Source organism: Ictalurus punctatus, chromosome 18 (genome assembly GCF_001660625.3).
Source record: "Ictalurus punctatus breed USDA103 chromosome 18, Coco_2.0, whole genome shotgun sequence".
Taxonomy (NCBI): Eukaryota; Metazoa; Chordata; class Actinopteri; order Siluriformes; family Ictaluridae; genus Ictalurus; species Ictalurus punctatus.
The window spans coordinates 13,793,899-13,821,587 of NC_030433.2; the positions used below are offsets into that span (position 1 = coordinate 13,793,899).

Consider the following 27,689-nt stretch of genomic DNA (forward strand, 5'->3'; position numbering starts at 1 on the left):
GCTTACATTTAAATAGTGATCTTGAAATAGTACACAGCATGGAAGATTCAAGATACGGACCATTTCCTCTCTTTGTGTGTGTGTTTTTTAAATTAATTAATTGATTTATTTATTTAAATGCTAAAACTTCTGTTTAATTTAAATCTAGGTTTACATTCCCAGATTTTCAGTGCTGTCTCAAACTTTTGGACCCCACTGTATCTGTCTGGTTTATGTATTTCAGCTGAACACAAATCCATAACAAATTGGTTTGGACTAAATATAAATTATTTCTAGTTCTACTTTTGACAACAACTATAACAGCTCTTTTTGTATTCGGTTTACTTTTGGTCAGTACTTTCCCTCACTCTTCCGTCACCCACATATGTGTAGGGCTCTGGGAAAACCCATCAGATGGCTAAAGTGCCTAAAAACAGCAACTATTTTCAAACTCGAGGGTGCAAGTGGATGTATGTGAGGAGGCCTGGGAAAACCCACCGGATGTCGCTGTTTTTATGCCTATAGCATATTTTACCACCACACCTTTAAGAAATCATAAATATATTTGACTAAAACAAAATGTTTTTATTACAGATGCACCAAAGGCAATTTTTCCCGCTATTGGCCATCGGCCGACAGTTTAGAAACGTCCTATGATCAGGGCCGATTATATCCTGTCAATCAAAAGAGGGCGGGAAAACACATGGATTTTGTGTTGTGCGTAAAGATGATGTCTATTGTGTGAAATGATGACAAAACTGCAGTTTGTAATCTCTGCACTGCTAAAAATTCTACACCGGACGCTGCAGCAGTGAAGCGGGAATATATATATATATTATATATATATATATATATATAATTTTTTTTTGCAGTGCTGCTCGAGCTGTTCACACTGAATTAAAGCGCCAGTACACTGTTGAAAGATTTAAATGAAGATGAGTTGACAAAAAAGTATACATTGCACAGAAAAATATATTTGCAGAGTAGTATATTTCATATCCAGTTAATGTTAACATATAAAAAGTTTATATTATACATTACTAGTTTGATGTTCAATGATGAAGTAGTAATGCTTTTGTTTGTGGTGAGTGTTTTTTTTTATTATTTATTTTTTATTTTTAGAATTCAGTCAATGTTAATATGACTTAATAACATTCAATAAGTTAAGAAATCTTAAACAGAGTAATGTATTTTGTTTAAAAGACCAGTTACTGTGAAACAACTTGTTGAAATGGAGAGAATAATATTCATTTAAAAGAAGGCATAAAAGGTAGAACTATAGGTATCGGCTGATATCACTCTGAATAATTGGTCATCGGTATTGGCTGAGGAATTTAGTATCGGTGCGTCTCTAGTTTTTATTTATTTTTGAAACATGTCTAAGCTACCTTCCTGAAAATATGTTGTGTAGGGAGTCAGTTCATCAAACATGGTGGTTAAACAATGCATAGTCCCTGCAGCGTGATGGGGTTCACTATGGGGTGCAGGCTGCATTAAAAACAGCACTTTTTTTTGTGTGATAAAACTGAACATCATTTGCACACGGGAATAACTGTTGTTCACATATATACAGGGTTTTACGGTAACCAATGCACAGTAACCTGCTGCTTTGGTTTTTGGTGGCATCACCAATAAATATCAAGTGATGTTAACTATATACTTGTGTAATGTTAGCTAAGTCAAAAATGAACTTATTCTTATTTAAGGGGGTGGCGCTTCCAGTGTGTCACTTCTTATCAGTGAGTTCAAAACTCCTGCACAAATCAGCAGTGATTAATATATCTATTGGTTCATCTACCCTTTTTATTGAGTGATGCTCTTTTTGTGGATTTCTCAGTGATACCTCATAGCTGTGTACACTGATGTTAAAATGTGGAGTACCTACACAAAATGTGTTAACCTTGGCAGGTCTAAAAACCTTGCTAGCTAAGTGTGATTTCCTCACACTTTGATCAAATTGTTGAATAGGTATGTGACATATAGAAACCGAATTTATACCTAATTAAATCAGTTTGTATTCAGATATCAGATGTCAAATGTCTGTATTGCCCCTCTGACGCAGAACTGAATCTTTAAAAGCAATTTTAGGCCTTTTCACTTGTGACTTTATTTCTGGTTAAGATATATACAAAAGAGAACCATATTTCTTTTCATGAACGCCTGTAGTTTCCATATTTTGTAGTAAATGTTATCATATGAAGGGTTTTCCCCAGAATGCCACACATACAGTGCATGGCACTAATATTGGCACCCTTGGTAAATATGAGGCTAAATATAAGGCTATAAAAAATTGTCTTTATTGTTTAACCTTTTTAATCTTTGTTTAAAAATATTCACAAAAATACTCTGCTCTTATGGATATCAAACAATTACAAACAAGACACAGATTTATAAAAAAATCTTTGTTAAATGTAGGTGTGCAACAATTTTTGGCACCCTTTTAGTCAATACTTTGTGCTACCTCCCTTTGCCAAGATAACAGCTCTGAGTCTTCTCCTATAAAGCCTGATGAGGTTGGAGAATACATGGCAAGAGATCTGAGACCATTCCTCCATACAGAATCTCTCCACATCCTTCAAATTTTGAGGTCCACGCTGGTGGACTCTCCTCTTCAGTTCACCCCACAGGTTTTCTTTGGAGTCTAGTTCAGTTCACCCGACAGGTTTTCTATATTGTCTCAATACAGACTCGCGTCCAATGCCAAGTTGATTCATAACATTTCCAGTTGACTGGAACTTCTCAATTATTGCGCCGATGGTGGAAATGGGCATTTTCAATGCTTGTGCTATTTTCTTATAGTCACCTCCCATTTTGTGAAGCTCAACAACCTTTTGCCGCACATCACAGCTATATTCCTTGGTCTTACCCACTGTTATGAATGACTAAGTGAATTTGGCCTATGTGTTACATCATATTTATAACCTGTGAAACAGGAAGTCATGGTTGAACAGTTTCCTGTTCCGAGTCACCCAGGTGTACTAAAAAAATGTAAAATGTAAAACATCAGTGGGAATATAATTCAAATATATTTTTCTCATAGGAATTCATAGGGGTGTGTTTGCAGTTATTTGATATCCATCACGGCGGAGTATTTTTGTGGATTTTTTTTTTTTAAACAAAATATAAAAAGGTTAAACAATAAAGACAATTTTCACAGCCTTCTTTACTCATATTTACCAAGGGTGCCGATATTAGTTGAGGGCAGTGTATTTGCTGACTTATGAGCAATACAGCAATGCATGGAAAGAAAACCAGCTTCCTGTTTTTTGTTTTTTTTTAGTCAAAGAAATCTCACACTTGAAAAAATGAAACGACAAAGCCAGTGTTTCTCTCGCGGACTGATCAATCTAGCAGCTTTTGATCTGGCAGCTCAGTCAGGGAGCAGGTTGAGAAAAATGAGTCAGTTCCTTCAGCAGGCTAAAGTGGTTCCAGCGTGTATTATGTTTGCTTTTCTCCTTTGTCTTCTGCAATAGCTCTTGTCTTCTGCAAGACCAACACTGTGTTTTCTGTTCAAAAGCCCAGCAGCACAGCTTCCATGGTGGGAAGCTGCTCATGCACTCGGTTTTGATTTTCCTTTTTTTATTTTGGGGTTGACATTTTAAAAGCATGCTTTGTTTCTAATTGTATAATGTCGGTTCATTCCTGAGTCCATACTGGTCAGCAATTAAGAGCACTTCAATGTGAGCAATTGAATGATCAGTGATTTTAGTGAATGGTTTCCTGCTTCTTCTTTTTCTTAAAATTGTTCCATGTTTAATGTCATGTCTTATACTTTAGAATTGATACTGTAATTTTCTTAATACGGTCACATTGGCATGGCTGATTACAGAGCTCGGGGTGGCGCCATTTCTTTTGGTTTTATAAATACACAAAAAGATTTGCTCTGTTCTGCAATAATGGCAACATTTGAACATGTCAAATGTATTGTTATAGTGGGCTTGTTGCTAGATTTGCTGATATTTTAGAACCTTTTAGTGACTTTATTTCTAGAAAGTGATTGCCCTGCACTTGATACAGCTCTCCAGCTAACATCCTCAATCACTGATCCTAATGTTCAATCAATGAACATTGAATGAACATTTTCATCAATGAACTATTTTCTCACAAATTCCAATCACTGATCAGAAATTTTTCCCAATGTCCAATCACTGATTAGCATTGTTTCCCCATGTCCAGTCACTGATCAGCATTGTTTCCCAATGTCCAGTCACTGATCAGCATTGTTTCCCAATGTCCAGTCACTGAACAGCATTGTTCCCTTTCAAAGGGAACTCCACGTTGTGTTTAGCATAACACTATGGGAGCGCCCTCGCGCGACCGGCACCTGAAGCTTGTGTGAAATCATGCCTATTTATAGGCCTGACATGATCAGGTGACATGGCAATTAAGTGCGTCACATGATATACATATGGCACCTGTGAACCGCACCGTCAGCCTTTATTATCTTCAGCGAGACCACATATCAGTCATTTGTGTAAAGAAACAAAAAGACGCTTCATTTCCTCTCAATTTTTTCTCAAAATCTCTGGACTTTCCTTTAAAAAAAGAGAAGAAAAAAAAGAATAAGCGAGAGAGAAACGTATGATTGAGAGAATTCAGGAAGTGTGTTACGCCTTGCTCCCGTTTCATTACGGGGAGGAGTGCACACTTTCTGTGTGAAGTGTCTAGGGGTAGAGCATGCGTCGGCAGCCTCGAGAGGTCTGACTGTGCATTGTAACGCCTACATTAGGCAGCTCCGCTCGCGACTCGCTCTCTTCTCAGAAGCCGAAGCGAGTTGGGTGTTAGAGCCTTGCGGATCTGGGCCGGCCGCTGCTGAGGCAGCTAGCCGTCTCAGGTCCGGGGAATCACTTATGGATCCGGAGACGAGCGCTGCTCTATCCCTAGCTCTGTCTTCCGGGTTCGGCTGTCCGCTGGATTTTGGAGCTCGCGTCATGAATCCTCATTCCGCTATGGAAAGCCAAAAGAAAAAAAAAAAAAAGAAAAAAAAAACAGAAAAAAAAAAAAAAAAAACACACACACAAAAATAATAGTAATAATTCCACTCTGACTCCGAGGAGCCAGAAGGATGTCCTAAAAACTGAGAGCAGCATATAAAGAGCCGCTTGAAGTGATTACTAAGGCTGGATGAGCTTTGTCCTCCCCAGTAAAAGTAAATCCCTCACACTGCAGAAACTGCCCTTTCTTCCATAAGTGCATGACAAAATATCAAGCTTCTGGGGGGAAAACCATGCATAAGCCGTATTTATAACCCCACGATGTTGGATTATTCGGCAATTGTGGGAAATGAACGGCACGGCTATTTAGCTATGCTGAAGGTGGGCACTTGCAAGCTACCTCTCTCCATCAACAGCAGGTAATTTAGGGGGGGCCTCGCTACACCTCTGCACATAAAGGCTCATTCCACTAGGGTGGTCGCCTCCTCGAAGGCTTTCTCCAATGGACAGGATGTGTGTGCTGCTGCAGGGTGGTCTACACCACACACACATTCATTCATTATTACAGCCTGGATGTTCATTCTGCTCTGGGCTCGAGTGTCTTGCAGTGACCCTCGGGCTTGGGTCTTTTTGAACAGGCTGCACCCTCGGAGTGGGTATTCTCGTTCCCGAAATGTTATGCTAAACGCAACGTGGACTTCCCTTTGAAAGGGAACGTCTGGGTTACGAGACGTTGCATAGCTTTGTCATACCAGGGTAGGCCTGTGAATTGTGTCTTCACTTCAGATAATAGAGGCTGACGGCGCAGTTCACAGGTGCCATATATATATATATATATATATATATATATATATATATATATATATATATATATATATATATATATCAATCACGCAATGTGCTTAATTGCCACGTCACCTGATCACGACACTTGTGTAAAATCATAGGCATGATTTTGCACAAGCTTCAGATGCCGGTCGCACGCGAGGGCACTCCCATAGTGTTATTCTAAACGCAACGTCGAAGTTCCCTTCTCACATGCGTAACCCAGACGTTTCCCAATGTCCAATCACTGGTCAGCATTGTTTGTCCAATGCACTTCATTGTTTTTCATTTTTAACACAAACCGAACAAAAATTTTCCTCTTTGGCATGCTAATGGTATCATACCACTCAGCAGGGATTATGTTTGCAAAAAAAGCATGGCCCAATGTGTGCTATTCCACTTATACCAGAGCATTTTGCCAATAATTACAATTTTTCATTCCTTAATGATCGACACATTGTCCTTTTTATCCATTTAATGCTATAGAACATCCATGAAAAAGCTTATTTCCTGTTATCACATCCTGTACATAAACATGTATGTACTTAAAGCTGCTATAAACAGTCACTCCTTCATCAAAACTCAACTTGTCATGTTACCAAGAAAACAGGCGACGTAAACTCCTCTGTCCGGAAGACTTTGCAGTGTCGAAAATCTTACTGACTATTACAAAACTTTGACACTGGAAACTCCTTCCATAAATGTCACAAACATCTACTAAAAGAAAGCTTCCCTGCATAATACAGTCCCCTCTGAAACTACTGGAACGGCAAGGCCAATTCAATTCTTTTTACTGTAGACTGAAGACATTTGGTTTTGAGATGAAAACATGAATATGAGAAGAGAGTTTAGAATTCCATCTTTTATTTCCTGGTATTTATATGTAGATGTGTTAAGCGACATAGAACATGGCACATTTTGTATCAGACCACTCAATTTTTAGGTGAGCAAAAGTATAGGAACAGAAGGAGGAACAAGTCTTGAAGTAAATTAAAGTAAATAGCACTTAATATTTGGTTGCATATCCCTTGCTTGCAACTGCATCAAGCCTGTGATTCATTGACATCACCAAATTGTTGGTTTCTTCTTTTGTAATGCTTTTCCAGTCTTTCACCGCATCCTATTACAGTTGTTTGTTGTTTTCAGACCACCTAATTTGTAGGTGAGCAGAAATATTGGAACATGTGACTGACAGGTGTTTCTTGTTAGCCAGCTGTGTCCTGTTAGAGTGATTGTTTAAACAATAACAAGCTCTGAACATCTACTCTTGGGTTTAATCTTCAGTTTCATCTGTGAGAACTGCATTTGTTGTTAAAAAGCATAAAACAACATGAAGATCTGCCTATGGGAGAAAAGCAAGCCATTTTGAAGCTGAGAAAAGAGGGAAAATCTATCAGAGGCATTGCACAACCATTGGACATAGCCAGTACAACAATTTGGAATGCCCTGAAAAAGAAGGAAACCACTGGTGTACGCAGCAACAGACACCGAATGGGTCGGCCAAGGAAAACAACAGCAGCTGATGACAGAAAAACTGTGAGAGTTTAACACATCTAGATGTAATTACCAGGAAATAAAAGATGAAATCCTAAACTCTCATCTGGTATCCATCTTTTGATCTCAAACCCACATGGCTTTGGTGTATAGCACGAATAATTGAATTGGCCTTGCCGTTCCAATACTTTTGGAGGGGGTGTAAGTTTTTCTTTGTTAAAAACCAACAAGCTTTTTTAAAATCCGTTTATTATTAGATTAGGTGGCATAATTAGCTGTTACCATGGAAACCATAACATAGTAGAACAAGCGCATTAATATAAACCAGTTATTTATGGTATAGCTGTTGAAAATTCAACAGCAGTGAAGAATAAAAGCAAGTTATTTCATCTCTAACAGCTTCTTTCGTGTCCTTTGTGAGTACCGCTGCTTTCTTCTGTCTGTTTTTGATAGAAATGATAGTATTTTGTAAATATGCAAACAGTTTTTGTGTAGTTAATAAGAAACATGTTCTAATCTATTATTTTCTATTCTGATAAACCTCTATGCGGAAAATCGTCCCTCTTCATGTACCACATTCTGATATGCAAATGATCATGACGAATCAATGAATATGCAAATATGACATCATCTGCTGACATGTGGCAACTTTTTTTTTTTTTTTTGCGCATGCATTAGCTACTTTCCTCTTACAAGAGTTACTGATCCCGTTTTAGATTTTATCTCATGAAATGCCCAAGATATATTAAACCGAATTGTGTCAATTCTATCCTGTCACTTGCAGTGTGTGGCACTGAAGCATTTGGTTTATGCATACATTTTTCACAATTCCTTGATAGATTCATGATTATTCAGTCCAAAAACAAAAACAAACAAACAAAACAAAACTTTACATATTGGTCATAGATGAATATTTAACAATCGTGTGTCCTAACCTAAAAGCAAAAAACCTTTATTTATTTATTTGTTTGTTTGTTTGTTTGTTTATTTTTACATATACCAAGACACATTTCTAAACACATCATTTATCATGCTAATGAAGACACATCCACATGTGAGTGTTATGAGCCAGTTGTTGCTAATTATGTCATTCTGAAAGCCGGCTTATCTCACCTAGTCCTGTAAGCACCACGACTAATGAAGATTGACAAGTCAGTTAGTGGCATGGAATCAAGTTGCATTCAGTTATTGCATTAGACAGGGAAAGCTGATCGATCTAAATTTGTTCAGTGTGGCACGCTGAAGTGTTTTGATACCATTTTGTTAACCCTGACACATTGGGTGTGTATTCATATTCAAATTTTAAAACTTGGCGAAATATTGTTGTGAGGTGAATGTTCTGTGAAATAATGGGGAAATATGCAGTAGTGTAGTGTTATTGGCCCACCCTGAAATTAAAGAAAAAAAGACAAAGAAAAATGAAAGAAAATGTTAACCCATAATATTATTATAAAAAGGCAACCATAAATATTGCATTTGAAAACACAGAAAAATATATACATGTAATAACAGTCAGATTTGAGCAGAACTTGAACACATAATCTAGCTAGAAGATCTAGGAAAGCCAAACAGCTAGAATGCCCCCAGAGCATGGGCCCTGTGCATTCTGTGGGCAGTGAGAGACTGACTGAAGCACGGCAGGACCCCAACCAGCGTGAGAGGGAGATCAGAAGAGTTTTACCTGCAGCTGCAGTGGCCTTCAGTGGAGCAGGTCCTGGGGCTGGGCCAGTGGACAGGACAAGGGTGAGGCGCACATGAAGGACACACAGACACACACAGTAGAGAATGAGAGGACACCGAACCAGCGGGATAGGGACGAGAGAGGAAGGGAAGAGGGGGGACGGGGGGTGGGGGGGAGAACAAGGCAAAAAGCAAAAAGGTTAATTTTTTTTTTTTGGAAAATGGAGGGGAATGAGTTAAGAAAGCAAAGAGACAGAGAAGGAAAAAAAAAAGAAAAGAGAAGGGGACAGGGGCCCATACCTTGGCTCTTTAGCATCAGATGCGCCAGACCTTGAGGGAAAGAACAGAAAAAAAGGGAGAAAAGGGAAAAAAGAGGGTCATAAAAAACGCACGGGGAAAAAACAAAAGTATTGTCACAACGTTTGGCTGCAGTTTGTGACAGACATCCTGAGGCGGACATGGATGCCGAATCAAAACCGAAAAAAATAACTGAGGAGGGAGGTTAAAAAAATGTTTAAAAACCAACGAACATACACTTCATCAGGGTAAGGGAGTAAGAGGTGTGAGGAGGGGTGGAAAGGAAAAAAGCATTTCATTCGGCGCAAGCACCCGAGGGCGCTTGCTCACATAAATGCTTTTTTTCCTAATGAAGCACATATTTAGTGTTTGGCAGACAGCATTCCTTAGTTCATACAATTTTATGCTATAGAAGAGGCAACCATAAATACTGCATTTGAAAGCCAGAGATTCATTAAAAAATATTTGCAATAAAAAAATAATAATAAAAGAGAGAGAGTGTGAGAGAGAGTGAGAGAGTGAGAGAGATCAAAAAAATCGGAGGGGAGTATCTCATAAAAAGGAGCTGAGACAGAGATAAATCCCTCTCCACCCACCCAGCCTGCGGGATGTCGGGTAGCGGGCACACTAGATAACCTGCCCAGACTAAAAGGAGCTCCTCACCAACACGCAGAAAAATAAACGCCTGGCAGTTGATTCAATGCTGTAATAATGTCAGCTCCTTGGCAGCTCTACACCCATCAATTACCCAAAAGAAAAAAAAAGCACGAGCCATTATCCGAGAGTGTGCGTTCTATAATCATCGTGCTGTTGTTGTTTCCTGGGATTAATGTGACATTGAACAGGCCGAAAATACTCCATGCAAATGCACATCCGGAGGAATAGTAAGACTAGCCCATACATGAGGTCAGTGTTGAAGAGGGTCAGATTAAAATGAACACCGCAATGATTCCAAACCAACAACGGCATGCTTTCGAGTTAACAGCCATCATCTCACCTCATTGTATATAAAAGAATGATCACAAAGTGGAAGAGAGAGCACAAAAAGTATCTTTAAAAAAATATGATCTAAAAATATTGGAAATCTCAGCATGCAGTGATGTATTTCAGCTTTCTGAATTCTTTCAAACCTTTCATACAGAATAATAAGCACCATTTCCTGTTTCAGCTACAGGAAATGACTGACAGTTGGACTCTTAACACACATAATTATAGATGAAAAATTGTAAGCATGTCTCTGAAGCTACAATCATCAGGGTCCAAACACTTTTTTATTTCTGCAAGTGCAGCCAACATTGTATTTATATCACAGCATGTCTTTTTTATCCTCCTATTTGTCCACTAGTTGTTTTTTCCCCCCAATATGATTCACTGAACATGTCTTTAACATTTTATCATATTCAGACAGCTTTAAATGAAAATACTGTCTATTCATCCAAAAGAGTTTTCTCCCTTGACGCCATTATTATTTCTCTATTTTAAACCGAACATGAGAGTTTTTTTAATTTCAGAAAATTGTCCCCAAGAGGCCACTTCAAACTAAATTAAGCATTCCTCCTTTCAAAATTGGCCATAAGCATTTCACACTTGAATGAGCTTTAGCTATTTGAACCAGATAAACCCCGCCCACACTGATTGAGGAATTAAATTAACATATTACTCTCCAGATATATAGCGCTTGGTTGAAAATCCTGTCAAAAAGACAGAAAGCCTGAACCTGGTTCAATTTTGAAATCAATTTTGACATAGACTCCCAGTCACCACCCCCCACACCAACAACACCATGAAAAATTGGTTCAATCTAATACTAGTCTATAGATAAATATCTATAGCTATTTATAGTTAGTAATATAATATAAGTTCCATGACAAGCCAATGCTGGACCCGTCATGTACTGGCTGAGCTGATGGCAGCCAAAATCAAAACAAGAAAAAAAGGAGAACAAAGAATCCTAACAAAAACAACATTTAGTGCTTGGACCCATATTAAACAGTAAAAATACATCAGCCTTTTAACTAGCTGTTCATAACATTTTATGTAATAGAAATATTAACCAGCCCAGTTAACTTCAGCAGCACTAAACAGCATTGTAAAATAAGGCGATTTATAAAGACTGTGAATTTTTACATTCAACTGAAAGTGAGTGTGGTTTGAAAGAAACCATTTTCAAATGCCCTGTAGTAAGGCTACTGAAGTGGCTGAGGTTAAAAACCATGGCCTAGCAACTTCTCTACATTCTATGATTACTCACAGTTATCATATAAACCCCAGCTTATATCTCATTAACCAAAACTTCTTTCCCCTATGGTGAATCATACTGCATTCAAGAAGAAGTTAAATTAAAAAGAGAATAGTCTCTCGATTCCAGCACGTTCTCAGGGCCACTGGGCGAAGAAAAAAAAAATCCAGAATTAGATGACCAGCATGGATGCAAGCCTTCATTACGTATGCATTCGATTTTAGCTGAGGGAGTGGGTGTGATTACGGTGCAGAGGTTCTGCATCATTGTTCTCACTAGCTTGACACTGAGTGAGAGATTCCTTGAAAACAAATTCCCCAAGGTCCCATCAGCTGTGATGCCACTTTCATTCCGTCACAAATAAAGCTCACTATTAAAGAGATAACTGAGCTGAAGAACAGATAATAGTGAAAGGTGGCAGTGTACTCAACTCCATTAAAATAACAAAGGGGTGCCTGTTGGAAGACTGAAACCTAAACGTTTGTTTTAGTCAACAGCCTGCAATTTTCACAGTGTGGAAAATAAATGAGTGGAGAAGATATAGCTGTTTCCCCAACTGATTAGTAAACTTTTATTGTAAAAGAAGCACATTAGCGAGGAAATGTGCTGTGCTTTGGTAACATGATCAGGGGCAGAACTACCGCGGTGCGGCTCAGGAGGTCCTGGGCACTAAAGTCACCATGTAGCTAATTGTTTATTCTAAACTGTGGAAAATGTAGATAATGGCACTATCAGTCAGTTCAATTATGCCATTTAACCACTCGTGCTCATCCTTTCACCTTTCAGAAGTAGACAATGAATGCCAAATAAACCTACTTCCTGGCTACAATTTACCTTTCAATTATACCTAATGCATTACATCCAACTAGGCCTTATAGTGCATTACTGTGCTAATGTTTTAGATTTTGAAAACTAACCCATGGTGTTCCCTGATTTTGTATAAATCTGATGGGTCTGGGAAACGTACATTATATCTGTCTCCTTTACCAATGACCAGAGGTCCTCCTTCCTTGAATACTAACGGTGTTTTCATCACTCATCAAACACTTCCTATTTACAGTTCAACCATTCAGTCCGAAGTCTTGCCAATTTTCACATTCATCTATAAGTTCTGAGACTTGTATTCTGTGATCGCTATTTCTGTTTTGACCTTTGCATTGTTGATTTGCCCTTTGATTAGTCTATTTGTGAATTTCTGTGTTTGACCATTGCTGTCATTTTGAGTTTGTAAATAAACCTCCCACATGGGCTCCTGAGTGGTGGAACAGAACAGCATTCACCGTATCAGCAGAAATTCATCAGTTCAAATCCCGACAATGCCACAGCCATTTATATCCAGGAGTCCGTCCGTCCATCCATCCATTTCCGATAGCTTTTATCCAACAGCCTATCCCAGGGAGCATGGGGCACAAGGTGGCGTACACCCTGGACAGGGTGCCAATCCATTGTAGGGCACATTCACACACACATTAACACACCCATTCATACACTACGGACACTCTGGACATGCCCATCAGCTTACCATGCATGTCTTTGGACAGGGGGAGGAAACCGGAGTACCTGGGGGAAACACCAGCAGCACGGGGAGAACATGCAAACTCTGCACACACATGACCACAGCAGGAATCGAACCCCCAATCCTGGAGGTGTATAGTCGGGAGTCTAGAAAGCAAAATTGGCCAAGCTCTCTGGATGGCATTACTCTCTCTCGCCTTTTAATCCACTACAGATTACTAATTACTTCTTTAAAATTGTAATCTGATTACTTTACTGATTACTGGCTGTAAAAAGGAATCAGATTACGAATTACTTTACTTTCACACAACTTACAAAACGTATCAAGCCTACAAAAATACACTACAATGTGAAACTGTGAGCAAGGGTTTGGCAGAATTGAGAGCTTTCAGCCAATAAGACATGAGTGTTTCCACGTATTTTTCCTGTAAGCCCTGTCTGATTGGTCTCGCCTCCGTTCACTGAAGATATAAAATTACAGGCGGTCTTCTTTTACTGACGTTCAGTTACGTAGTGACAAACCGCTCCAAGTGGAGAATTATTTGGGGCTAAAGAAGAATTCTTTGGGGGAACACGTGATTTATTTGAAAAAAATTGATTTTACTTAATATTGTTTTCTTAACAATACATGTGTAACACAAGTAACGTAATTTTATTGATATCAGTAACTGTAATCAAATTACATAAATTTTTTAATGTAATGCGTTACATTACTGCGTTATCAGAAAAGTAATTAGATTACAGTAAAGCGTTACAGCAAACTCTGGAGCTCATGTATATGGAAGAGGTCAATAGTGCTTTCCTCTGAGTGTGTTACCCTGCCCTGTCATGTAGCATGAGCAGCAGTTTGAAAAGACGCAGTTGGCTGGCTTCTGATAAACAGATCAATCTGATAAATAGATCAATCATTTTACACCTGGTCCATCTGTTTCCATGACAATGAACTCTAGCTGTGACGTAGTATATTATCATAACTATTTTGGCAAAACCTAATGGTATGGTACTTTCAATGCACCTACTAATTAGCTAGCTAACGGCTCAGATATGTTATATATTGATTTGTTTTGTTTTGAGTCACCCACTGCTTGTTCAGCACTACTATTATATACAATGATTGCATTATAATTGTGTAGTGCCAATGAACTATGATTCTAATAGCCATCAATATGGCAAATTTTTGGTCTCAAAAATTACAAAGAAAAGCTCTAGTCTGAGATTGATACTGACATCACACTGGACTGTCAGTAACAAACCCTTTAGAGCTCATATGCATATTTCAGCTTGGCCATCCTGGTCTAGCTTGATCTGCCAAACACTCACGGCACTGTTTTTGACTTTTACTGCCTTAACTACCGAGGGCATTTTTATGTATCATTTATGGGACTCTCACACTTTCAGAGGTGTTAAAAGAAGCTCCTTTATTTATATATGACTCTGTATTCACAGGTATTTTTTCTTTTCTTTTTTTTTATCTTGTGTTTCAGTTCTATACTAACAACTTGTTCAACGCTTCATATTAAAACTGTTGCATCTCTTTGGGATAACAGGCACAGTGACTCCGCAAATTCCAAATAAACTATAAAAACACTTCCATCCCACAAATTAACAGAGACAAGCACAAAATAAGACAGCGAATAAACATGTAATCACTGAGGAATTAAAAAAACCAACATTCCTTGTTAACAAATACTTAAACAACAGCGGGCACAGCGAAGCTGCTCTACTGTGAAATGGAGGCATTTACTCCACATTTGTTTATAACCATAATTCTTGTTCAACGGCCTTAACTAAACAGGACAAGCGATAATATTAAATATTAATTTCATCCAGCCTCATTCTTCAGCTCTATTTTAATAGCCAAGTTCCATTAAAGACTTTGGCCCTGTTTCCCTCATGACCACTGGCCAGAGACTGTATGTTTTAGCTACTGATTTATTAAGCAGATGAATATATTCAGCTAAATTAAGCTACAGATGAGGTCCAGTAAAGCCTCTCTCTGCTCTCAGCCTCATGCTGTAATAAGAAAAGAGGCAGGATGACCAAGCAGCTATGCAGCTCTACAATGGAGGACAGGAAAAATATTAGCCTCGCAGTGTGTATTTTTAAAAGAGACATCTGCAGCATGTAAACATTTATCTAGCAGGAATGCAAATGCGTGATGTCGTTCGCCGAGCGCAGGCTGAAGTGGAGCGGCCCTGCTGTGGACGTCGACATTGAAATGCTGCGGCCCGCCAGTGTTGGCATAGCAACAGGCTCCTGTGCCTCCAATAGTATTAGGTTGCCCAAAGCAGCTCTCCTCCTCCTCTTCCTCTCTCTCTCTCTCTCTCTCTCTCTCTCTCTCTCTCTCTCTCTCTCTCTCTCTCTCTCTCTCTCCCTCTCCTCCTTTCACTCACTCCTCTGTCTCTCTCAATCTCCGGCTTTCTCTTTTCCATTGTTCGGAATATGGTGGACCATCACCTTACCTCCAAGTGCAGGAAACAACATTGTTACTGGCAGATATTTGGATGAAAAGTATTCATTACTTTCGAGTTTTCATCCATTCGAATAAAGCAGAGCAATAAAATAGCAATAAAAGCACTTGCTTTATAAAATGTTTATATGTGGGACCTGATATTTTTACCCACAGCATTGCCTGCTGGAATAAAGCATGCATTAAAAATGGGTTATTGAGGACAACATGCTTTTCTTTTTTCTTTTTTTATATTAGTTGGATTGTTTATTCATAAAATTGTTATAGAATAAAAGAAGTGCATGATTTGAATACACTTTATTCAGATGTAGCTTGTAGTAAACTGCCAATGCTGCAGCAGATAAAGATTTCAGTTTCACAGCAAATCTCAGTGTTAGCTTGAGATGAATATATAATATCATATAATATTACTGGCTTGAATTTTACCACCTAAATATTAATATGTAGTACATTCGCTCTAAAAAAAAATAAACAAATGAACTAATAAACACTTCAGAGTCTTCCACAGACTTAAACATTTAAAATGGCTGATAAATCTGCAATCCAGATGTATATAAGTAAATCTTTAAGTATTTGAAATAATTCAAAATAATCTACATGGATTGATAAATTATTTAAGCTTTAAATGCACAAAAACTACTAAAATCTCTTTTTGAAAATGTGAAAAGCCACCATTTTCTCCTGCCATCCCAAATACCACTAATATCACTAACATTACCTAATTCAGCTGATATTAGAAGGTAGCTAGCTACCTTTTAGTGAAGTAGCTCAAATTTATTGTAGCTAAACACAAGTGCTATTTTAGTATGTCTCACTCTGCATATTGTCTTGAATTTTACAAATGTAAATTTTCTAAATATTCCATAACAAAATTAAATACACCAAAATAAACTTTGAATGAATTAGGTCTTTATATACCTTGTATTACCAAACTAGGCTTGTGTTCATTTTTCACTGCTCATGACAATGTAACAATGTCTATACAACATAAAATCGAACTGAATTCTTCCAAATTGTTCTTTAACAATTCTTTTTTAAATTTTTTTGAAGAAGTTTTAGAAGGTCTGCATTGGTAAATGGTTCAAAGCAGAAATGAGAGGCAGGGCTCTATAGGAGTTAACATTTTTAAAAGATGTGACTTCTCTCCCAGGTTTGGTCCATTTTGACACTGTCAATTTATAATCGAATTCCACCATCCGAGACAAGTTAATGAGGTTTTGTGTACTAAATTTTAACCAAATCCTGGATAATTAGCATGCGTATAATAAAGGTCACCAACGCCGTGCTCCTGCTACACACTACCCTACATCTTATACCTGTGATCTGCTCTGATTAGCTGCTCTACTCGGCTGGAGATGAGCTGAGACGGAATTTGCATGCCCTGTTTTAAATCCCATCATTGAAACTCTTGAAGGAGAGCCTCCAGCAGGGGGATTATGCCAAGGTCATGGAGACTGGGATATTTGGCCGCCACTGTGCCAGCTGTTCCTTTTTTTTTTTTTTTTTTAACTATGCCAAGTGCTGAGACTGGCACAAGTTGCTTTGGCAGGGTGCTGAGTGAGCACCGACTTGCCTCACATGGACCAGAATGAAACAGGGGCTGCGGAGATGAGCAGAACACGCAGAGAGACCTCCAGTCTGGGTTCTTCTCCAACTGATGCCAGTTTGAGATGCAGGAACAGAAGAGATTTTCCTCTAAGGAGGAAGAATAAGGCTGCTAAATGAGGCATCTCTGCTGCTCAGATGTGTGTGTGTGTGTGTGTGTGTGTGTGTGTGTGTGTGTGTGTGCGCGCGCGCAGTCTGCCTGTGCAATCATTAGCATTTGAAGTCATTATTTGTAGATTGAAGCGTTCATGTTTCATGTTTTTCAGAAGGCTTTTGTTGTCTTGTAGCTCGTCGAGTGGTACACAATCATTCCTGATCCAGAGCCAGCAAGGCGTGGCTCTTGCACATTTGTAATCTCGTTCATTCATTCAGCTTTAACCACTTTATCCTGGTTAGGGTTGCTGTGGATCCAGACCATATCCCAGGAACACTGGTGGAAATACATCCTGGACTGGTGCAAATATCCAATTGCACAACACCATGCTCACACACATTCACACACTCCAACCAATCCACCTTCTGGTATATTTTTGGGAAGAAACAAGAGAACCCAGAGGAAACCCACATAGGGTAAATAGGCAGGATCGATTGGGGACCCGGGAGCAGTGAGGCAGCAACACTATCTATTGCACCCCTGTGCCACCCTCTTGTAAGCTCCCAAATGATAAATTGATTCTAAGCCCAAACTACACAATTCCACCCTCTTGGAAATCACTCAAGCAGCTTTTGTATAGATGTGGCTGGCTTCATGTGTCTTGGAGAAAGCATGTGTTAGCCTTCACCTTGTTATTGTATGATAGGGGATAGCAGACTGGTGGGTGGAAATTGGCAGGTGACCAAATTGGGGGAAAAGTATGGAAAAATCCCCACAGAAAAATATTACTCATAAACATCCTTCTTTCACAAAATCTTGGAGACTCTGCACCTCTGAATTGAGAGGAGCTGTATTTCAGCACCTTAAAAGGATGCCCGCTTGGTCGGCTCCCAGTAGAGCTATCAGTCACACCCTAACCCCCCTGAATGGAGACCCCGGGGCACACCCAAAGCTCGCTGGAGAGATTATATCTCACTGTTGGCTTACGAACCTCTAGGGATCCCCCAGGAGGTTCTGGCATGTGTGGCTGGGGATAGAGAAGTCTGAATTGACCTTCTCAGCCTGTTACCACTACAATGCTCACCAACAAAAAAATAGAACGAAAAGGAACGAATGAATGAATGAATGAATGTTTTCATACATTCTGCAGCAATAAGACGGACCACCGTTCTTTAATCCAATAAGAGCTCAAATACTTTCTTGCGGCACATCTTTCCCAAGCATTAGCCATTTGACTGCTGTAGTCCGAGCTTTCAGGATTGTCAGAGAAGAGTGAAGGAATGATTAAAGAGACACGCTGAAAGCACATGCTCAGAGTAAAAGCCTCAGTCATTCTATCCTGTGAGTGTCCTCTTGGATAACTGCCCAACACTAGGCAGCATCAACCTGGTAAGTGGTTATGATCACAGGCCTAAAATAGATAGTCTATGAAGAGGAATGGTGTTCTAGATCAGAGGTTCATAAACTTGAGAAAAATGTACACAGATGCCCTTATGATTGCAGCACAAAAAAAATATATATATAATCTAACAATTCAAGTATTAAGTACATTTGGCCAGTATGTACCATCAAATATTTATTGGAGCCATTAGGGCTATTTATTCCTAAACATTGTGTGAAAAATTACATTCAAAACATTTTGTGTCATCTTAACAACACTTTTATAAGCTGTATTAAGATTGCAGTTAATTGAGATACCCGTTAATTACAGTATACGTCTTTTTAAGGCAAGAGTAAACAGCCTTCACTAATATCGGCACGTTTATTAAATGTGAGTAAAGAAGGCTGTGAAAATTGTCTTTATTGTTTAACCTTTTTACTCTTTGTTTAAAAATAATCACAAAAATACTCTGCTCTTATGGATATCAAACAATTACAAACAAGACACAGGTTTATAAAAAAAAAAAATCTTTGTTAAACATAGGTGTGCAACAATTATTGGCACCCTTTTAGTCAATACTTTGTGCTACCTCCCTTTGCCAAGATAACAGCTCTGAGTCTTCTCCTATAATGCCTGATGAGATTGGAGAATACGCAGCAAGGAATCTGAGACCATTCCTCCATACAGAATCTCTCCACATCCTTCAAATATCGAGGTCCACGCTGGGGGACTCTCTTCTTCAGTTCACCCCACAGGTTTTCTATGGGTTTCAGGTCAGGGGACTGGGATGGTCATCCCGGGACCTTGATTTTGAGGTCAGTAAACCCTTTTTGTGTTGATTTTGATGTACGTTTTGGATCAGTGTCCTGCTAGAAGATCCAACCACGGCCCATTTTAAGTTTTCTGGCAGAGGCAGTCAGGTTTTCATTTAATATCTGTTGATATTTGATAGTCCATGATGCCATGTATCCTAACAAAATGTCCAGGTCCTCTGGCAGAACAGCCCCAAACATTAAACAGCCACCACCATATTTAACCGTGGTCATATATATACACCCGATTTATTTTAACGCCAATGTTAAAATATACCATCTCTTCCTGTATGCAGGAACTTCTTTTTTGATGTGGATTTAATATTCTTCAAAAGTGGTGTTTTATAAAGCGGCATAAAACGGGATGGTGCTACGTGGCTATAATCGTTCTGAAGAGGTCACGCCATTACGTGTCGATCTTCTATTGGTCACACGTTTTCACTTGATACAAATTTCACCAGATTTGAACTTTGGAACGCAGAGAAATGTGAAACTTCTTCACATTAAGCTTGCGTTTCCGGTCTCCAGCATTCGCATGCATATGAATGGAAGTCAAGGGAACGAAAAGTGTAGTGTGACCGCCCCTTAACTTGACATTCACACTAGCAAGCAGGAAAGCAAAAGATCACCGTCCATTTTCTGTATATGTGAGCGACATGGAGCTGCAATTTCAGCAAAAATACAACATTTGAATTGAGATTCTATGCAAATTAGGCATGCTACATTAAAGTGGCGAATCCAAACGATTGGCTTGAATGATTTCTCACACCAATCCAATGGTGCGTGCGATCCGATGTTTCTTCAGTTCATTACTCAACTTTGTTGACTGATGTGCAAAATTTTAAGAAAAACCTCTAACTACGCTTTAGTCTTATCCTACTCTATATGACTTCCCATTTAATGTGTAGAGACTTCATGAAAAAATAATAAAGCTTGGAAGGTAGTAGCAGTGATTGTTGGTGCTTCCTGTGAATTCATCTCACTAATAAAGTTAGCTTGCCATCAAAAAAAATTTAATAATTTTTTTTTTTTCAAAACCACTGGACAGTACACGCCCACAAGCAACAACAGCATCTGTTGCTACACACCCTACAAGCGACACGAGAGAATTGTAGCTTGCTAGTGTGAATGTAGAGTAACTGATACAGCCATGAGAAGGAGCTTGCGAGTTTCTGTGACATTCCCACACCATTTCTAATTGATACAAACAGAAAAGTCAAGTCTCACTTGACAATTACACTATTCTTTCTGTGAGATGGATTGGATCTTGGATCTTGCACTCAATTAGTAAAGGTCTTTTGACTAAACGCCTCTCGATTTTACTAACCTCAAAAGTTCTAGTCACTTCTAATTAGGCACATGGACAATATTTCCATTCAGTGATCAGGTAACGGATGTGGTAGCATGGTACATATCTTGATTCATGACTGAGAAATTAGCACTGAGATATCCCAAGTTTAATCATGAACTGCAATTAGTGTGCCTGCTCAAGGGACCTTAGTGAAATAAAGAGAGTACTTTCAAGCTAAAAACAATCTGAATGTACAGTGTATATATATATATTTTACACACACCAAAAAAATAATTTTTAGCTAAAGACATCCAATCTACTTGGGATCTGCATCTATATTAGTATGTTGTCTAGGTGAGCTGTGGGGTTTTGAAAATCATTCGTTCATTGGGTTTTCACCGAATGAGCTCCAGCTCATTTTCCAAACAGGTTTTACACTTCTGCCACCAGCTTCTTTAACCCTAAGCTACAGCCCAGAATACTTGAGAGATCGAGAAAGTGTACTTGATTAGGGATGCATTGATACTGATACTGCATTCATTTACTCACGATCAGTGCTGCAGCAAATGCTTGCTAGGCAAGAAAAAAGTCTACAGGCAACACTAGATGAGTGACAGTAACAGCTCTTAGCAAGCATGTTACCCACATGGTCTGCACTTATATAGCGCTTTTTTAACCTTAGCGGTTCCAAAGCGCATTACACTGTTTCTCATTTACCCATTCACACACACTCACACACCAATGGTAGCAGAGCTGTCATGCAAAGCGCTAACTTGCCATCGGGAGCAACCTGGGATTCAATGTTTTGCCCAAGGACACTTCATTAAGTGGAGTCATGGAACAGGCCAGGAACCGAACCTCCAACCCTACGATTAGTGGACAACTACCACCTGAGCCACAAACGATGAGCCACATGAACACCTTTCAAACTGCTGCTCATGCTGCATCACAGGACAGCATAACACACTCGGAGGAAAGCACTATAAGCCCTCTTCCACATACATGAGCTCAAAGAAGTCAGTGATTGCCTATTATTGCCATGATTGACAGGGGAGAGAGAGTAATGCCATCCCTCCCACCCAGAATACAGCCAAGTTTATTCTCTTGGTCTGACACGAATGGCTGTGGCATTGCAGGGATCCAAACTCACGACTGCCTTACGACAGGGTGCATTTCTGTTGCACCATTCAGGAGACCACAGTTTAGCAAATTTGGCCAAATGATATAAAGCAGACAGTTTGTAGAGTATGTGGTTGAAGTTCAAATAATGATGACAGGGAGTTTACACCTCAAAGAAATATGTTTTGTTGCACTGCTCCAAAGTCAGACGCCATAGAGTAGGATATTCAGGTTCGTATAGGTCTACTGAATAACAATATAATAAGAAAAAGGGACAAATAAAGCTGTAGACACCACTTTTTTCCGACATACATCCCAACATCATGATAGAATAGGATCTATTGTTGATTCCTGATACTATTGTAAATCGCATCAAACCTAAACTCCATGCTTGTTTAGATACATCTGCCCCATAGTCCACAAGCACAAGCACCTCAGACTTGTGGTGCACAAGCACCTCAGACACTTCCCCATGGTATTTGTCTCATCTACGTTAGCCATTTTACTTTAGTTAAACTCTGTCAGCAAAACTGCAGTCCAAACTGACAGTGTCTCTCAAAATCAACGGAGGCATAGAAGCCAAGTATCAGGTCAGCCCTGTTAGCTCAGATCTGAAGAAAAAGAAAGCATTGGTCTTACCTTCTGACACTTGTTGGACAGCTGCAGCGTGGTCAAGGGAAAAAGAGAAAAGAAGAAGAAAAAAAAGAAAAAGAGTCAACAATAAAGCACGTATTGATTGTTTTTTTCCACTGTCTAGAGGTTTGAAAGTCCGTAACTGAGCAAAAATGAGAAAATGAAGATGGTTTATCATACATCTGTTTATATCGGTTTGTAATTGTAGTTACATGTGTAATATCGAAACCACAGCATCGCTGCTTATACAGTGACTCAGAAACTGATGAAATCCAGACTAGACATTTTACAAAAAAAGCAGCCAGGTGTTTACAGGTTTGAGGTGAAACAGACAGACAAATAAGGGATTCTGATCACGTCTTGAAATCACACATCTGTCTAACTTTAAATGTTTCTCAGTTAAGCAGTCGACAGATGATTCTTTTGGCAAATGTGAAAGATGAGAAGCTTGAAAGTATGAAATCAGGACTGGACAAATCAGTAGACCAAAGACGTGGCCCAGCAGAAAAGCAGGTTCAAAACCCAGAACAATGGTTGACTTATTGAGAGTTTTCATTTGGTAGGTTGCTATTTTTAAACGCGGTATTGGGATGCACCTCGATGCTGTAACTATAGCATGCACTACTCGTTCTGAAATCCCACCACCTGCTTCACTACACACATCAGTTGAGGTGATCTGGATGACGGTAGAACGGTTTTACTTTTCAGAATATTAGTAAGAATAATAAGCATGCCGTTACATGGAAACGCTACCAAACCTGAGAAAGATAAAGTACAGCACAAATTTGTCATATAACTCAACCTGCTTACTGCACTCACTAAAATAAAGGCACTAGACACCTAACAGGTTGCTGACAATGTGCTACACTGATCATAAGCACATACTCATTCATTTTCATTACTCAATATTTAATTCACTTAAGTAGCTAATTAGCTGGTCATACATTGTTGTTACAGTAACTGCCACGTTTTACCTAGTTAATTAAGTTTCCAAGTAACAAAAACATACAACTGGGTTCAGTGGAGCTTTTACTTGATTGATACTTTTTAATAAATGATTCAGACACTTGGTCCAAATACTTGAGCCCTCACCTAGGAGGGAATCTATAGGTGCGTCCCAAATTGCATACTTGCAATGCACTAAAATACACTATTCTACGCCATTTTGTAGTATAAATAGTGTGAGTACTGTTTTCACACTGAAAATTCCAACAAGAAGAAGTGCACATCAAGTATCTGGACGATGCACTTATTAAACTGAAAAAATGAAATGTGTAATGTTGGATGCTTCATGCACTCAGAGTTTGCAGCTTTGCTTACATAGCAGAAGAGGAGAGTCGCTATAAGGCGCTGACGCTGGCTCAAATTTGCTCAGAATAAAATTTTTTTTAAAAAACGTCATATTGGTCATAAAGAGTAACATAAAATGTAAAATGAAGAAATTCATTTTTGTTGACTCTGGGTATTCTGCTAAAGCTTTCCATCGCCTGGGAAACAGCTTATACAACCAGTTAGTTAAAAACTTTAGTGTTCTATTTGAGATGATACTACCCTTCTGAAATTCATACTCTAGATGGTAGAGTGCATGATGTAATTGTATAGCATATAGTACGTCATTTGAGACACAACTTGTGTTTTTTGGGGGAGGGGCTCATAATCGCAGATCTGCTTTCAAAATCAAAGAACTCGCTTAGATTGACGGGACAGTTCCATGTGTCGATTTTGTTCACATACTTTTGCAAAATGGTAGGAACTGGGTTTGCTGGCTTGCAGTTTGTTTTATTTAAAAAAAAAAAATAAAAACCCTGTGCTAGCAACGTTCAAGTGGTGAACAACAGCATGACAAGTCACCGTGCAGAAATACCTACAAATGAGAAAAATATTGAAAACGGCCAGAAGAAAATGCAGCTGTGAAAACCTTTTTAAAAAAATAACTAAATAAATAAAGCAAAGTCAGAGCTTATTGTTTTTGCCACACCCATTCTAAGTGCAGGTACTTCGTATCACTTTGGATAAGTGTTTTCTTTAAAAAGCTCATAAGTGCCTCTCTGTCCTGCTGCAGCTCTCAGACAGAACATGTCGGCTCTAAAAATTCATGCGCTGCTCATTTATGCTGTAAATCAAGCCAAACCCTAAATGTTATTTTCATTATTTGGAGTTTAGAGGCCGCTTTACAGGAGATGATTAGAATGATAGAAGTCTGGAATAAAGGGTTCTTCGGAGGGCTTACAGATGTGATTAAAGCTACAAATATTAAGGGCCGAGATGAAGGTTCAGTGCAGAATGCATTAAGGAGACGTATGTTTAATCGTATTGATAAGTACAGCTTGGGTTGCGGTGTCTGTTTCTCCACCGTCATAAAAGCACCCGTTACTAAAAGGTGGTTTTGATGTGATCACAGCAAACGATTAAAAGAAGGAAGAGACCAGAGGGACAGCTGCAGGCTTATTAAATGACAGAATGACACTCTTGGTAAGACAGAAGTATGCAGCTGCTCAGCACAGCAGGCGTGAGAAGCCGGGGTGTGGAGGAATCACAGTATCATGGTACCAGGGTGGTGTGAGTCATATCAGCGTGGCTTGTCGGTGGCTGCTGAGCTATTGTGATAATGAGAGGAAAGTGGCTGTGAGGAGGATTGTGTTCGGCTCTTAAAGTCGACGGCCAGTTAGGACAACATTAAAACACTAATGAGGACACTCCGGAGACTCTCACACACTCTACTCAGTCTGAGCATGGCTGCTCTATGCCCAATTAAAGATCAAGCTATGTGAATGTTATGTCATATGAATACAAATATGAATGTTCATACTTGACTTGAGATGGTGCTAAGACCCAAAATATAATGCTTGAGACACCTCAGTGCCTGTACAAGCAGAATGTATGAGCTGAAAGTGCTGAGCTAGAAGTTAACTGTCCATTCTATGCTGATCAAGCACAACCGATACAGAAGCCTCACACGGAAAAGCTAAATCAGCTAATACCTCGCATGATCTCCTTCTCTGAGTAAACACATGTAAAAAATAAATGATGGAGCATATAGCAACCAATGACTGCACTGGGGGTGTTACAGATTATAAGTTTTAATGATAACCTAATGTAATAATATCAAGGTTTCACAGTGTCACATATTCTACTTGAGCTTTTGTTTACATTGTTTCGGTCAGGTTTTTGCTCCTGTCCTGTTATTATTCACACCTAACGTACGCACCTGTTCCGAGTTCATCCCTTGATTAGTTGGTTCTCTTTCTGCCTTCACGCCCTATCAGAAATATTTGCTGTGAATCATTTCCCCTACTTATACTGTACTATGCACTAAAAGCATGTACTCTTTTTGTGAAGAGAAAGTACATACTTTTGAGTGTGTAGTAAAAGAGTATGCAAGTACTGGGACATACTTACATGTCATGTAATGGAAGAGAACATGCGGTCACTGTAAACAAACTCTTCATTGCAATTGCATTTCAGCTTTTCTTCATTCATTATTCCTTTATACTATATTATACTTTATACTGTTATAATTTATACTATATAGTTTCATTTATCATTCCCACATTTCATTTGCACCTCTCTAAAATGCCTCCTTGAATTCGGCGAAGCAAACCGTCACGTAACCGCCAGCTCTCTCGCAAGGAGTTGTGGGCAGTATTCGTTGAAAACTGTCCATGGATCCACACTTTGAAATTCTACCGGAAATAGTAGACCGGGTACTTTTGGGATACTCGTTTCAACATACTACCATTTGAGACACAATAATTCTAATCTCGGATACTATTTTGGATGGATAGTCGGCGAATTGGGACACAGCAATTGTAATTACAAGACAAGTGCACTTGAACCACAGTGTTGTTAATGATAAATGGCGCACTTATGTAGCGCTTTACACTGTGTCTCATTCACCCATTCACACACACACCAATGGTAGCAGAGCTGCCATGCAAGGCGCTAACTTGCCATCGGGAGCAACTTGGGGTTCAGTGTCTTGCCCAAGGACACTTCGGCATGTGGAGTCATGTGGGCCGGGAATCGAACCTCCAACCCTACGATTAGTGGACAACCCGCTCTACCATCTGAGCCACAGCCGCCCCGTTGTTACAATTCGGGAGTCGATAACAAAAAGTAATGGCGGCCACGTCATATAAACGACGTCATCTCATATAAATGTGATGCTTACAACAGATTAAGAATTACATGGCAAACTGTCCAGTTTTTCATTTTGTTTCAGTAAAGCTAAAAACTTGCTATCGATGATGATGTCATAATCAAAACCTCCAAAATCTTGCTGAATTTATACAGACAGCATTTATACAATATTCCCATGTTCTGTTTTATCGCCGCAAAATCTTATCATGCGTTTGTATCGATACGTTCCAAGCCATGTTTTCCTTCCTATTTCCTGTTGTGATCATGGATTATGCCATAAATTGCTGTGTGCCTGTTTGGAATATTGACGATAATTATTGTATATGCCCTATTATGGTTTATTATTTTTTTCCGTAATGAAAGTAAGTATTGTGCACATGATATTAAGGGGTGAGCATGTGATAATTACCTTGCCGTAGAAGCAGAGGTAAAATTTTTGTGTTTGTGTTTACAACAGTAGGGGATAGCAGTGGGTAAAGGATTATGGGTTAAAAAAAAATAAATAAATAAAAATAAATAAATAAATAAAAAAGACTCTTTGTAGGCAGTAAACACGTGTGTAGTAGTGTGTGTAGTAGTAGTCTCTCTTCTCCTTATCCTCTTTCCTTTTCCTCCGTTAGCCCTCTTTATTTTTTTTTGCTTGTTGGAACAAATGGCTGTTAATAAATGCATCACTCTTCACCCTCACTCCCTCCTGACTCTTTATAAAATAAACAGACCCAGAAATATGGGAATTCTCCAGGAGCGGCAGAAAGTAGATCAGGTAAATATGTATTTTGGGGGGCGGGGGAAGAAAAAAAAAAATGTAAATGTGCTGTCTGTTCATACGCCGCGCCTAACCGTGAAACTACCAACCCTGTAGTGCACAATGTGATGATTTGCTGAGAGATGTTAAAAGTGTTCCAAAGACCTACGCCGCCTGGTCGCCCAGGGCGAGACACTAAATCTCTTAATCACGCCGTGTTTGTGCGAGCTGCCTGCATGGCTCGAGATGTCAAGCCGTGCTAAACTGTCGGGCGGCCATAAATCACGAGGGCCGCTTTAACCTTTACAAGCACTCTCCATGGCTCGCTCAAATTGGTCATGGCAAGAGAATTGCGGCAAATTAAGTGGAAGCACAAGAAGTGACATGATGACAGCGTCTGGAGCTCCTCAGACACGCCACGGCTAAATGGGCGTGC

At 39.2% G+C, this 27,689-nt stretch overlaps 1 protein-coding gene across 4 annotated transcripts in view; it reads right to left on the minus strand.

The window, feature by feature from the left end:
- The window catches only part of nrxn2a (neurexin 2a), a 462,873-nt gene that overhangs the window by 330,012 nt on the left and 105,172 nt on the right, over positions 1-27,689 (minus strand). For 2 of the 4 annotated variants that reach the window (XM_047161856.2, XM_017492878.3), the window contains exons 3-5: positions 22,375-22,395; positions 9,213-9,242; positions 8,914-8,952 (exon numbers count right to left, since the gene is read on the minus strand). The exons of the other annotated variants lie outside the window; for them this stretch is intronic. In XM_047161856.2, coding sequence (XP_047017812.2) covers positions 8,914-8,952; positions 9,213-9,242; positions 22,375-22,395 — 90 coding nt within the window. The remainder of the gene's footprint in view (positions 1-8,913; positions 8,953-9,212; positions 9,243-22,374; positions 22,396-27,689) is intronic. 4 annotated transcript variants of the gene reach the window in all.